This window comes from Loxodonta africana, chromosome 18 (assembly GCF_030014295.1).
Source record: "Loxodonta africana isolate mLoxAfr1 chromosome 18, mLoxAfr1.hap2, whole genome shotgun sequence".
In the NCBI taxonomy this organism is placed as follows: domain Eukaryota; kingdom Metazoa; phylum Chordata; class Mammalia; order Proboscidea; family Elephantidae; genus Loxodonta; species Loxodonta africana.
The window spans coordinates 12,885,579-12,898,405 of record NC_087359.1 but is presented as its reverse complement, the minus strand read 5'-3'; the positions used below and the strand labels follow the sequence as shown (position 1 = coordinate 12,898,405).

Below are 12,827 nucleotides of genomic sequence, written 5' to 3'. Positions count from 1 at the left end.
CACCTCCTACAGACTTTTATTACCTAATCCACAAACACGTAGCCCTGGTGGTGCAGCTGTTATGTGCTGGGCTACTATCCAAAAAGCTGGTGGTTCAAACCCACCCAGCGGCTCCTCCTAAAGATCTGCTGTCGATTTGCTCCGGTAAAGATTACGGCCTAGAAACCCCTATGGGGCAGTTCTACTCTGTCACGTGGAGGCGCAGTCAACTCGACAGCACCTAACTACACAACGATTCATATCTTTCCCACCGTGGTATATGAAGATAAGGGGGATCTACTCGTTACATTATACAAAATCTATTTTAAATGAACAACGCTATGCCTTAGGCCCACACCTGGGAGTGGAGAGGCTGATATAATCATGATTTTACCTGGTCTGCCTGGTACCCTAGAGGAGAGAGACACACTGCATTATCTCCGAGTTGATACTAAGCATGACAGTAAAGAGTGCGGGGTCTGAGAATTCCCACTTCATTCTGATGCTATAAAAGCCAGTCTTTTGCAGATGGTGTTTCTTTGTTCCACTCTTGTGTCTGCCTTTTGCCTTTGCTGTTGAATCACTTGGATCACCCCGTGAACTTCACTTTAGAAGCCATCTTCTGATAAGTCCTGATGATGAACTTGCCATCTCATCCACAAACAAGATCTTCTTTACCCTGTGTCTCTTTGCTCCCACAGGCTCTGAGAAACATCATTAAGCCTCCAGTGGAGGATCCAAAAACATTTCTCCAACAGCACATCCAGAGAGACTTACAGCAGTTAACAAGGACACTGGGCAAGAGTGCCGACGAGACCACCAACGTGGTGCACCTGATCCTACGCAGCCTCCTCAGAGCACATGATTCCCACTCTGACGAGAGTAAGGAAGTGGGGTGAAGGGGTACGTGGGTGGGGATCTCTGTGCACAGCTGCCAAGAAACCAGGCTTGCTCCAAGACTCCAGACTAAAATAAAATGATGGCTTGTGGAAGGTGACACACCAGTGGGGAGGCAAGAAGAGCCTCATTGTCAGAGAATGGAAGCAGCTCTCTGTTGTCTCCCTTTACGTACATCCTGGCTGAGCCCTGCAGCATTCAGGAGCTTTGCACAGGGTATTAAATGTGGGGACACTTTTCAGTTTCCAAAGTCAGCACTATAGGAAATTTACCAACTGTGTTGGGAACATAGATGGTTCAGTGCTAGAATTCTTGCCTTCCGTGGAGGAAAGATGGGTTCCATTCCTGGCCAGTGCACCTCGTGCCCAGCCACCACCCTTTTGTCAGTGGAGGCTTGTATGTTGCCATGATGCTCAGTAGGTTTCAGCAAAGCTTCCAGACTAAGGAAAACCCTACTGATCACAACGGTCCAATCTCGTCGCATGGCCATGAGTTGGGGCTGAGTCATTGGCAGTTAACAACAACACTGGGGACATACAGCACCCAAAACAGTTGATGTGTGTCAAAGAATCAATCAACATCAAGGAAACAAATGTTTGGTATTTACTTGGGAACTTGTTGTCTTCATAAGTCTGTCCTGTGTTTGGGGGTAGCATCTGCTTTTCCTAAAAATATTGTAGATTAACCCAGAACTAAAAATATTCACAAAGCCAACTCTTCAGACAAAGAATAGACTGGACTATAAGACATAAAATGATATTCATGAAGAGTGCGCTTCTTAGTTCAAGTAAATACACGAGACTAAATGGGCAGCTCCTGTCCGGAGGTGACATAAAAAGGTAGAAAGGCATAGGAGGTAGTTGAATGGACATAGGAAATCCGGGTGGAAAGGAGGAATGTGCGGTCACATTATAGGGATAATAACTAGGGTCACATAACAATGTGTGTATAAATTTTTGTATGAGAAACTAACTTAAGCTATAAACTTTCACCTACCACACAATTTAAAAAAATATTGTAGACTGACCTAATATGCTTAACCATTCATGATTTGTTGCTGGAAAAGAGCAGGCTACAAAATATTACGATCACTGAGCTAATCTATTTTAAAAATTAAAATCCACAAAGAAAGTAAAGGTCTGTAAGACAACTTAGTAAAATGGTGGAAGAAAGGATGATTTTATTTTCTTTTTGCTTATCTGCAAATTCTTCTTTTCAAAGTGCCTTGTGTTGACAATGTTATTTAAAATAATAATGATACCAATAGCAATAAAAAGTCCTGCCACCTGACAAGAAAATCCATTCCAACTTCAACTGCTTCTTTGCCAGAAATCAGCATTATTCTGTCTTTTCCACTTGGCAAAATCTGATTTTATTTTTAGCCTCTCATCTGGTGTGACTTCAAACTAGGTGAGCTCACCCAGCATCATACTGACCAAGTGACCGAGTCCTTGAAGTGTGCTGGCAGTGTGTACAGCACTCTACAACCGCACAGGTGTCTCAGGGCCACCCAGCTGTCTGCCAGCTCAGGTGGTAGCAGCGGTGATAGGCTGATGGCGGCACTGGCCGCCATCATGCCCTGGGCTTCAAATTTTAACTCTTGTCCTTTCCGTTATTTTGTTCAGAACAGCTTTAAGGTTACAATTATGTGGGCTGGGGGAATTTTAGACATTGAAGTATCTTCACAAAAATCATTAGGTTGGTGGTAGCTGCAGAAACCATTTAAAAATACTTAGGTTAATTTAGGAAAATACCCACCCCTCCAACAAGGAGTACTATTTCAGCGTCATGCTTACTTAGTATCTCCTTGAGTAACCCACATGTATTGCTTTTCTTTGTAGGGCTTTTCAATTTTGATGCAAGATTGTCAACCAAAGAGGCGAGAAACAACTGGGAAAAAGTTGTCCAAACGATTATTTTATCTGAACTGGAGGTAAGTGATGATGGCTACTTGACCTCGGAAAGGGGGGTACTTCCCTGGGCACCCTCTGAACTCTCTTTGCCCACCGTGCCTTTTGGAAAGGCTGTCAAAGCCTTCGAGTAGAGTATTCTCTGTCTAGAGTCACTCCATCCTGCTCTACCCCATCCTCTTCCCTCATGAGCAGTAGGTGGGTCAGGCTGAGGAATTACCACAGGGGACAGTTCTCTCTCCATTACTTTTTACAGCAGAAGAGTGAGAGTAAGAGGTAGAGAACTAGAGGATCACGTGGATACCCACCACAAATGCATTACTAATTAGAGGTTAACAACTCCTTTGTTAGAGTAGGAATATTGTTGAGAGTAACTAAGCCCATCTGTAAATAGAAGTCGGGAACAAAACATGGGAATAAAATACAGGTCTCAGAGTCTCATTGCATTTGGGGAGACATGAACCTACAAACAAGGAGCATCTGAATCACAATAAAAGGTCACAAGTGAATAGTGGATTAAGTGCTAGAATGAGGAGGGCAGACTCCTCAATAAGCCAATGAAATCAGTAGGCGTCCCAGTCTGTTTATGGTAGTATCTCACTTCCAGAATTGTATGTCCTGTGCTTCATCTAGCATCTAGATAAAACACTCCTGACCATCAACACTCTAATCAGCCAAGACGAACGTATCAGCTCCAACCTTGTGGCCAAAATCATCTATGGTGACCCGGCAACCTTCCTGTGCCACCTGCCCCGGAAGAGTGCGGTTCATTGCTCTAAGATTTGGAGCTGCAGTAAAAGAATCACAGTTGAGCACCTCCAGCACGTGGTGGAGCAGAAAAATGGCAGAGAAACAGTGCCCATCCTCTGGCAGTTCCTACAGATGGTAAGTCTAGCTCACTGTGTCAGCCTGCATTTCTGCACAGATCTCACCTGCAGACCTGAAGGCCCCAGGCTCTTGCTTAGTATCATTCCTAAAGACACAGCATCTAACAGACCTCTTCAGTGCTTTGACTGAAATAGGGAATCTGTGGAAGGTAACTGCTGGCTAGAGTAGAGATCTGCGTACACATCAAACTGTACAGACAGTCTGAAGCATAAAGTCACAGATGAAATATACACACAGTTGGAATCAGTAGTAACCTAGGATAGAAGGCAGTTCACAACAGTGAACTGCAACAACTCAAACATGAACACCAACAATCAAGAAGACGGCACAGGACTAGGCAATGCTGCATTCTGTTAACCATAAGGCTGAAGCCAACTCAACAGCAACTAAGAAGCACATAAAGAACTTGAAGGCCAGAATACTCAGCAAAAATAAGAGCATAAGACTCTTCCCTGACCATGTGTATTCATCTCACACCTCCCAGTGCGTGGAACAGTCGGTCATCAACTAGTGCCTGTTGAATGAAAAAAAAGGAGTCAAGAATGCCTAGCCCAAGTCAAACAAACAAAACATCTTCCCTGTTCTTTGAACTGTCTAGGCTTAGACTGAAGACAGGATGAGTGAGTGCTGGCAGTGGTAGGGCTGGGGGTGGGGACAGTAAAATGTACTGGCCCCATTTGTTAGAACTACAAAGACTCATTTTCTAACATTCATCCGTTTGATCTTTTATTTTCTACAACATATCTTTAATCATTTCTCTCTGTGGACCAATATTCGCCATCTAGAAAGAATAAAAATGATCCAGAAATTTCTGCCGGTCAGTTAAAGAAATTGACCATTCACACGAGGAAGGGCTTCATAGTAATACTGTGATTCTCTCCAGTGTGTACAGTTTCATTTAATTGAAGCTTAGATCTTAGGTCTTCGAAACAAGATCCAAGAATAATGCCAGCCACCAGTGCATCATTTCTTGGTCTTTTTCATTTAGCAGCTTCTCTCCATACCCCGCTAAATCCACGTTTGGCAAACACATTGATGTGTAAGTGCCACCAGCGCAGGAACTCAGCTTTGCTGTGCTGCTGATCCTAGAGTGCAGAGCATCTCACACTTCGTAGTCAGTAGACATTTCCAGAGAATAGTATGACCTTTTCCCCATTTCCAAGCTCTGTGATGTGTCATCATATCAAAAGGCATGCTGACCAGATTAAACTACCGATATAACTCCTGAGCCAGCCCCAGAGTATGTTTGTCCAGTAACATATTCTAGGCACATAAAAAATGCAACTGCTGGTCTTCCCTTCCCCAGGAAGCAGAACTGAGACTGGTGAAATTCTTGCCTGAGATTTTGGCCCTGCAAAGGACCCTTGTGAAGCGATTCCAGAATGTTTCAGAGGTTGAATTCCCATCCCTCAGGAGTTTTATTGACAGTCACAATTCAGGTATGATTCTCCGTGTTGGGTGGCTTAGGATGACCATCCAACCAGGGTGGGCAGCCACAGGTGCTCTGCATCCTAAGTTTTTAGCATGAGGTGAAGGATTCCGTGAGTCCCAAAAACACATTGGAAGGTTGTGCTGCAGCTGAAAAGCACTTCCCCGTCACTCCTCAAACTCCACTTTAGTGTTCAAATGGCACTGCAAAGGTGCGGGCGGCTACCAGAAGATGCAAAGTTGGTTCTCTCCAAAGAGCATACCATTACACTGGTGTGGCCTGGGCTGGTGCTCACATGGCTTCTTTTAAAAAGTGTTTTTTTGCCCAGATGGGTTGAAGCAGTTGTTTGGCAACAGAATCACTCTCTTTCTATCAACGTGGAACAAGCTGAGGAGATCACTTGAGACCAATGGTAAGTGCTGTATTTCCGCTGTAACACGTAACATGACAGGAAGACACTTCTGAAAGTACTTTCTCTTCAGCCTCACTCTGCCGTCCCTGGGATCCTAGGCCTATGCTATGTTCAGGTCAATGCCGGATCTATGAGTCTTTTGATAGGGGTGTTTGGGATCAGCAAAATAACATATCACGAAAAACAAGCCTTTAGTCCTCTATATAAATATATATATATATATATATATCAATTTATATCTATAACTATGGCGTCATAAAGCAGCTGAGAACATTTGAAAACCTGTCACCATATTAAAGAGAGATTGGAGGCAGGCCTTAAGATTGTTCCCAGTTCCCGGCTGTGTTTAGTAGAGGTGACTTCTGCATTCCTCATCCACTTGCTGTAACAGGCTCCCTCACCTTGATGTGACAGAACCAGTGTGGAGCTGAATGCCTTTCTGATTAAGAATGACCCTGTTGTTCCAAGGTGAAATCAAGCTTCCAAAGGACTACTGCAGCACTGACCTAGATCTGGACACTGACTTTGAGGTCATCCTGCCACGTCGCCGGGGTCGGGGCCTCTGTTCCACAGCCTTAGTCAGCTACTTGATTAAGCTCCACAGTGAAATGGTCTACACAGTGGAAAAATTCTCCCAGAAAAACTACAGGTGAGTGCACAAGCCAATAGGAAATCTGGCCCAGGAACTCATTTCTCTGGTCCCTAGGTCCACTAGGACAGACATGAGCCAGACTTCAGCCCTTCTCTAACGAACACCCCTGCAGCTAGCTCCCCAGTGCCCCCAGATTCGTGTATCAAGAACATTAACTAAGAACTGACTCGGGGTAACCTAGAGCAGATATGCACTGCCCAGGATGCTGAGTGCTATATCTTTCTGTCCCTCAGCTACTCTATTGATGCCTCCGAGGTCACTGACCTGCATGTCATCAGTTACGAAGCAGAGCAGGACTTGATGCCCCTGATTCTCTCCAACTGCCAGTACAAAGTAGAGCAAGGCGGAGAAGCCCTGCAGGAGTTTGACCTGGAGAAGATCCAGCGGCAGATCACCAGCCGATTTCTCCAGGGCAAGCCCAGGCTTACTCTGAAGGTACAGCTGGCCCCTGCGGGAGTGTCCATTTAGTGTGGCTTCCATCACAATATTTTCAAAGTGAGACCAGCACAAGGGAGTTATCCAGGGTGATCTTCCAGGTCATCTTATTCACACCCACAATTCCATGGCCACCACTCACATCTGTGTCACTGGCCTGGACAGCTCTCCAGAGCTTTCTCCTGCATCAGTACCTACACCTCAATACCCCAGATGTATACTGGGGTGTATAAATCATATTGGACTCGTCAGCCACAGTTTTCTACCATATTCAATGGCATCACCATCTACCCCAGGAAAACCTCACAGGCATCTTCTCTTCCTTTCCTTTAGTCTCCACACAATCTGTCATCAGATACTGTAGGGTCTACCTTCTACCTGGGTCACCACAACCACTGCTTTCATTCAAACCTTCTGCCCTGAAGTGTGTCCCCTGTACTGGCTCCTAACTGGACTCCCATCCTCCAGTTTAGCCCCTATCATCATCCATCCACTGCTACAGGAAAGTGTCCACACCCCAAGTCTGCTTCATAAAAGGCTGGTAGTCTTTCCCCAGCCACCATGCAGCCCACATATAGCCACTGCCCCGCCCCCCAATGTGTCCTCCGATCTCACCTGCAGCTCATGCTCCCCCATGGCTCACGCCCCCCCCTCCACCGACATACCTACCTTTCTCAGCTCTTCTTTTACCTGGATTGTGCTTGTGCCTCAAGCCCCAGACAAATATAATGGACGTGGGTGTCATCTCCCCCACTGCCCACAACTGGGCTGTGAATCGTTTGAGCCCAAGCTTGGCTTCATTCATTCTGATGGCCGTGTCGTCCAGCAGAGTCGCTGCCTTGTTCACAATCTTGGGTAATTGTGGTTGAGCGGTTGCATGAATGAGCTGTCCTCTGAACCTCTTTATACCTGGAACTCTTGTGGTCCTCGGGGCTATGGTATTACACCTGCCAGTATCTGCCTGGCCATTGTGGCAGGCTGGGTTCCTTGTTGTGTTGTTTTTTCCATGGACTGTGGGGTAGACAGTCTGCAGTACTACCCTGAATGGTATGGTGCTACAATTCAGTTCCATTTGCCATCTGTGAAAACCTCCACAGTAGAATTAATTTCCAAAAAAAAATTTTTCTTTTCCATTTTAGGGAATACCCACTCTGGTATACAGACACGACTGGAACTACGAACGTCTCTTTACAGACATCAAGAACAAGATGTCACAGGTGGGCAGAATGAAGCCTCATCATTTCCATGGTGCTTTTTGTCTATCAGAGTGCTTTCATCCATATTAAAGCTGCCCCAGCCTCATCCCAAGTACACGCTGTGAGCCCCAAAGAGTTTCAGTGACTTACCAAAGTGTCCCTACCCCAGAGCTCTTTCCAAAGGGCAAGCAGAACATCAAATCTGCAAATGTTTCTTGTTAAGTATAAACAGATTAAGTAGCTTGTTAGTCATGACCACGTGTGCTGATGCAAAAGGACCACAGAACTTTTCCTGCATACATGTTCTCCCTCTCTCTAGACAGACAGAAAGACAGGTAGGTAGGTAGGTACACAGATTGATAGATAGGAACTCATGGGGTCATTGTGAGCTTTAAATGGGTTTGTATCTATTTCTGCAAAAATCTCAACTAGTGCTGGACACTCAGTAAGCAAGAAGTGTTAACTGTTATTGCTGCTGTTGGGGCCTCTGTCTCCACTTGTGGCCTTGGACAGTGAAGAAGGGAGGCTCCCTTATCAGGTAACAATAAGCCAGAAGCCCAACCCAGGGCCCCTGACCTGCTTTTGCTTCCCCAGAATGCCCTCCCCCAAGCGACCCTCAGCGCCCTCGGTGGACAGCTGCAGTCCTTCAGTGACACCTGTGAAGCTCTGTCAGTCATAGAAGTGACCTTGGGCTTTCTGAGCACAGCCGGTGGTGACCCAAACATGCCCCTGAATGTGTATATCCGAGACACCCTGCGAATGGATGACCAGACAAGTCCTGTTTTAAAGGTGGGTCTCGTACTAGTGCTTTCATCAAAGGGAGTCTGCATTGCCTCTCGCTTCAGTTTCTCCACTTCCTACTAGGAATGCCACCATTTCGAGAACATCAATCCAGACACCCTGAGAAGGAGGGGGGTCAAGAACAACCCTTCACCCAGTCGGTCCACATTAGACAGAATGCACTGTAGACGGTATAGGCACAGATGCCCTTGAAATGCTATCCGTCTAGACAGTGCACCCCAGATGTGACTGAGGACATGGGCCAGCTGCTAACTGCAGATGCTCGTGAACTCTGAGAGGCTGCAGGAGCAGGAGGACTTGTCAGAAGAGTTTGAAAGCTGAGGCAAGTGCATCAGCGGACTGGAGTAGGTAGAGATGGCTTCGCGAGGGAAATGGAAGGAAGCAGTGCAGAGCAGAAAGGAGAAAAGATACCGTGTGGCAGAGCAGTCAGGCCCATCTCTCCAGGGCTCAGCCCTTCTCCTCCTTAGGAATCCTGCTCCTCTTTCAGGCCTCAAACAGATGTCAGTTAAAGCACATCATTGCCCTGTGGCGGTTCCTGTCTGCGCATAAGTGCGAACAGCTGCTGCGACTGAGAAAAGTAAGTCGCCCTTTCTCCCTCCCCCTAGACGGCGTGGAGCGGCTCTTCTCCTCTGCTCTGTGCTTCAGTTTTCACTTGTTCATACTGAAGTGTTCATATTTCATTTTAGGATCCGTTTAGGGAAATCAGTTCCAAGTACAAAGTGGATCTCCGCCCAGAAGATGCGAAACTCCTCAGCACTTTCCTGAATCAGACTGACCTGGAGACCTTCTTGCTGGAGCTGCACGAAATGATGATCCTGAAGCTGAAGAACCCCCGTGAGGAGGCGAATTTCAACCCCGCCTGGAGGTAAGGCCTTCAGACCTCCTGAGCAGGTGCACGGAGTGTTCTGCCATCTCCCTGTGATCTTCCACAGACACCAAAACAGTTCTTACCTTACGGCAAGACTCGGCTCCCCGCTGGTCTACCAGGGCACCTTATGGCTGGCTTTTTCCGTTTTAACCTCTGTTGGGAGTGGAGTTTTTAATAGTTACAAAAGTCACATATTCTCATTTCAACAAGTGGACTTACTATGTCAAAGACAGGTGCATTTTAAATTTGATAGAAAAAGCTACACCAATGTATAGACAGTGTATGAGCATACCCAACACAGGAGGTTATCCATCTTTTATATTTTTGTGAATCTGATGGGCCAAAAACTGGAACATCCTTGTTTCACTTGAGTTTCCTAATTTACTAGTGAGGCTGGGCATAGTTTTACATGGGTCATTCGTATATCTTCTTCTGAGTTATCTCTTGATAGCATTTGGTTATTTCTCTTGTGGGCTTTTTATTTTATTCTTGACAATTTGTAAGAACTCTGTATAGAACAGAGATTCGTCTTTTATCAATTATGTGTTACAAATGCTATATCTCACTCTTTACTTTTATACAGTCAAATCTGACGGAATTTCCCGATAAAGCTTCCATAGCTCCGTGTAAGAGTCTTCCTTATCACAAGGTTATAAAACGTCCTCCCATATTTTTTTCTTATGCTTCTCTAGTTTTGTATTCTACATTTATTTTGTTAACCAACTTATTTTTTTGTATGGTATGAAGTAAGGATTTAACGTCACTGTACTTTCTCTAAGCAGATAGTCAAAAAAACCAAAACCAAACCCAGTGCCGTCAAGTTGATTCCGACTCATAGCAACCCTACAGGACAGAGTAGAACTGCCCCATAGAGTTTCCAAGAAGTGCCAGGCGGATTCGAACTGCCAACGCTTTGGTTAGCAGCCGTAGCACTTAACCACTACGCCACCAAGGTTTCCTAAGCAGATAGTCAAACTCCGGTTTTTCTTACCAGTGCATCTCGTATGTGCTATTCATGATGCTATGTGGCTTCTTCCCAGGTACACTTATATTCCTGGAAATTACTCAACACATTGTTACTACCCTGGTAGTGAAGTGTAGAAAAAAGATTCCTTTCCTAGAGGGTTTACTTGATATAAACCATGAAATGCAATATCAGCCTTTTTGGAAGGGGGAGGCTTTGTTTTTCATAACCAGCTGCTGTTGAGTGAACTCCCATTCATGGCAACCCTGTGTTTGTCAGAGTAGAACTATGTTCCACAGGATTTTTAATGGCTGTTTTTCAGAAATAGATTGCAAGGACTTTCCTCCAAGGTACCTCTGGGTGGACTCGAACCTCCAGCTTTTGGGTTAGTAGCAACGTCTGTTAACCATTTGTACCACCCAGAGACTCCTTATTTTTTATACAGCTCTGTAAATAAGCAGGTAACATTACTCGAGTGCTTAAAATCTTTGACTGGGCCATCATCAAGGTCAGCACCACAGAGTTCTGGACTGTCTCTATACCGCACCCTGGAAAGTAGCTGTGATGAAAAACGTCGACCCCAGGATTCTAGGTCCAGCTCAGTAACTCAGTAGTTGCACATCCTTAACCTGACCCTCAGTGGCAAATGATTGGGATCCTTGTGTTATCTGGGAGCCTGTTTTACATGTTGTCTCCTGTTTCTTGGTTTTTCAGCCTGAGAGACACTCTGGTAAGTTACATGGAAACTAAAGACGGTGACATTCCTCCCGAACTAGAATCTCAGTTCCCAGAAGAGATCCTGCTGTCCAGTTGCGTCCCTGTGTGGAACATGGCAGCAGAGCTGAAACAGCGCCGACACACGAGATAGAAGCAGCTCCTCAGCACTGCCTTTGGATGAGACTTGGGGCGAGAAGGCCCTTCTCCCTCGCCCCTGGAATGGATTCCACCACAGACTGTTAGCTGCCTTTGTGTGTGCTTGGAAGGAAAGCTCTCACCATCACATAAATTCGAGACCAAGGTGTGCTGTGTGAGCTCACAGCCTTTTGAGAGCCAAGCTGTTTCAGGAACATGTGTATACTCCACAACTGTCTCATCATGTCATAAATACTATTCTCTGGGCGGTGAGGACTGCAGATTACACGGCCTTGGAAACAAACCACCATCCTTACATTCCAGGGGAAACCAGAAAAAGTAGCTTCTCAGCTTAACACAGCATAATGGCCCTGTTGGTCTCTGAACTGGCACATACCCAGCCACCAGGTTCCTCCTCCCTCATACTACTGCATAGTCAGAGGGAGGAAAAAACTGAGTGGTTCATTTTCTGCTTTTATTTTTGTCTCATTTATTCTGCACTCACAGAAGACAATCTGGCTTCCTTCTTTCCCCTAGATTCTGAGCATTGTACAGATATTTCTGGGTTTGAACGAGATGTGAAAAATTGCCAGACTCTTTTTTTGTCTTCTCCAAAGACAAGAAAAGTCGGGGCGTTTTGTGAGTGCCTTAAGCCAAACCAGCAAAATCTCATCCAGACCCTACAAGTAGCTTTTATTGTGAGGAGCACTGGACAAAGAGTCAGGGACACTCTGGGCCTTGGTCTCCTTATCTATAAAATAAGGGACTGGATTGATGGCCAAAATTCCTTCCAATTCTAATATTTTGAAATTCTAAATGAAAGTTTATTAAAATGTAACTTAGGTCAAAGGGATGGTTCTGGCACATCTGTGGGTAATTTTTGATTGTCTAGCATTATGCCAAATAAACATGCAGACTTCACGTGGTCTGTATTTCCCTGCGTACACAAATATCTGGTCCTTTCTTTCAGTCTCAGCCAAGATACAACTGAGACTCAGAGGGTACAAAACCAGTTTTGTTTCTGAAAATGGGAAAAAGAAGTAGTTCAGCTAGCCCCAATTTGTGCTGCTTTCTTCGAGTTCAGGGTCTGTCTGCTTTTCCAGATCTGCTCTGACACTGAAGACCTCTCTGGACTAACTCCTTCCAAGACAGCTCAGCACCCCTCTGGCCAGACAGTAAGACAGCAGCTGTATAAAAGCTAGTGGCGAATGACCTTAATATATATTCTAAATGAGCTAACAACTCAATCAGCTTGAAATTGGGCCCATGGGGTGAGAGCTACAAAAACACAAAATGCTCATAGAGAATGCTACCACAGATACCTTAAGCTCCTCTGGAGGAAGCTGCAAATGGAATTGCTCTCTGTATTATGTTGATATTCGCTTCATGGTACTTGGTGAAGAGTATATAGTCGTCGAGACCCAAGGTTGTAATTCATTTGCTACAGTGTCCACTTGCATAGGATAATGTATGGTAGTTTATCATTCAAGAATATGCAAAGGCCATCCCCCCACAGACATCTGGATCTTGGATTGCCCAGTTAA

The 12,827-nt window shown here is 45.3% G+C and overlaps 1 protein-coding gene across 11 annotated transcripts in view; it reads left to right on the top strand.

Annotated features, from left to right (window-relative positions):
• Positions 1-12,273, top strand: part of RNF213 (ring finger protein 213) — a 129,141-nt gene extending 116,868 nt beyond the window's left edge. For 8 of the 11 annotated variants that reach the window (XM_023556824.2, XM_023556820.2, XM_023556822.2 and 5 more), the window contains 12 exons: positions 681-861; positions 2,718-2,809; positions 3,420-3,671; positions 4,981-5,113; positions 5,432-5,515; positions 5,984-6,164; positions 6,401-6,602; positions 7,742-7,819; positions 8,393-8,587; positions 9,087-9,176; positions 9,286-9,464; positions 11,146-12,273. In XM_023556824.2, the coding sequence (XP_023412592.2) occupies positions 681-861; positions 2,718-2,809; positions 3,420-3,671; positions 4,981-5,113; positions 5,432-5,515; positions 5,984-6,164; positions 6,401-6,602; positions 7,742-7,819; positions 8,393-8,587; positions 9,087-9,176; positions 9,286-9,464; positions 11,146-11,299 (1,821 nt within the window). In that variant the 3' untranslated portion in view covers positions 11,300-12,273. Of the gene's footprint in view, positions 1-680; positions 862-2,717; positions 2,810-3,419; positions 3,672-4,980; positions 5,114-5,431; positions 5,516-5,983; positions 6,165-6,400; positions 6,603-7,741; positions 7,820-8,392; positions 8,588-9,086; positions 9,177-9,285; positions 9,465-11,145 lie in introns of those variants that run through there. The other 3 variants (XM_023556826.2, XM_064270597.1, XM_064270598.1) reach the window with 3 other exon arrangements.
• The last annotated feature ends 554 nt before the right edge of the window (positions 12,274-12,827 follow it).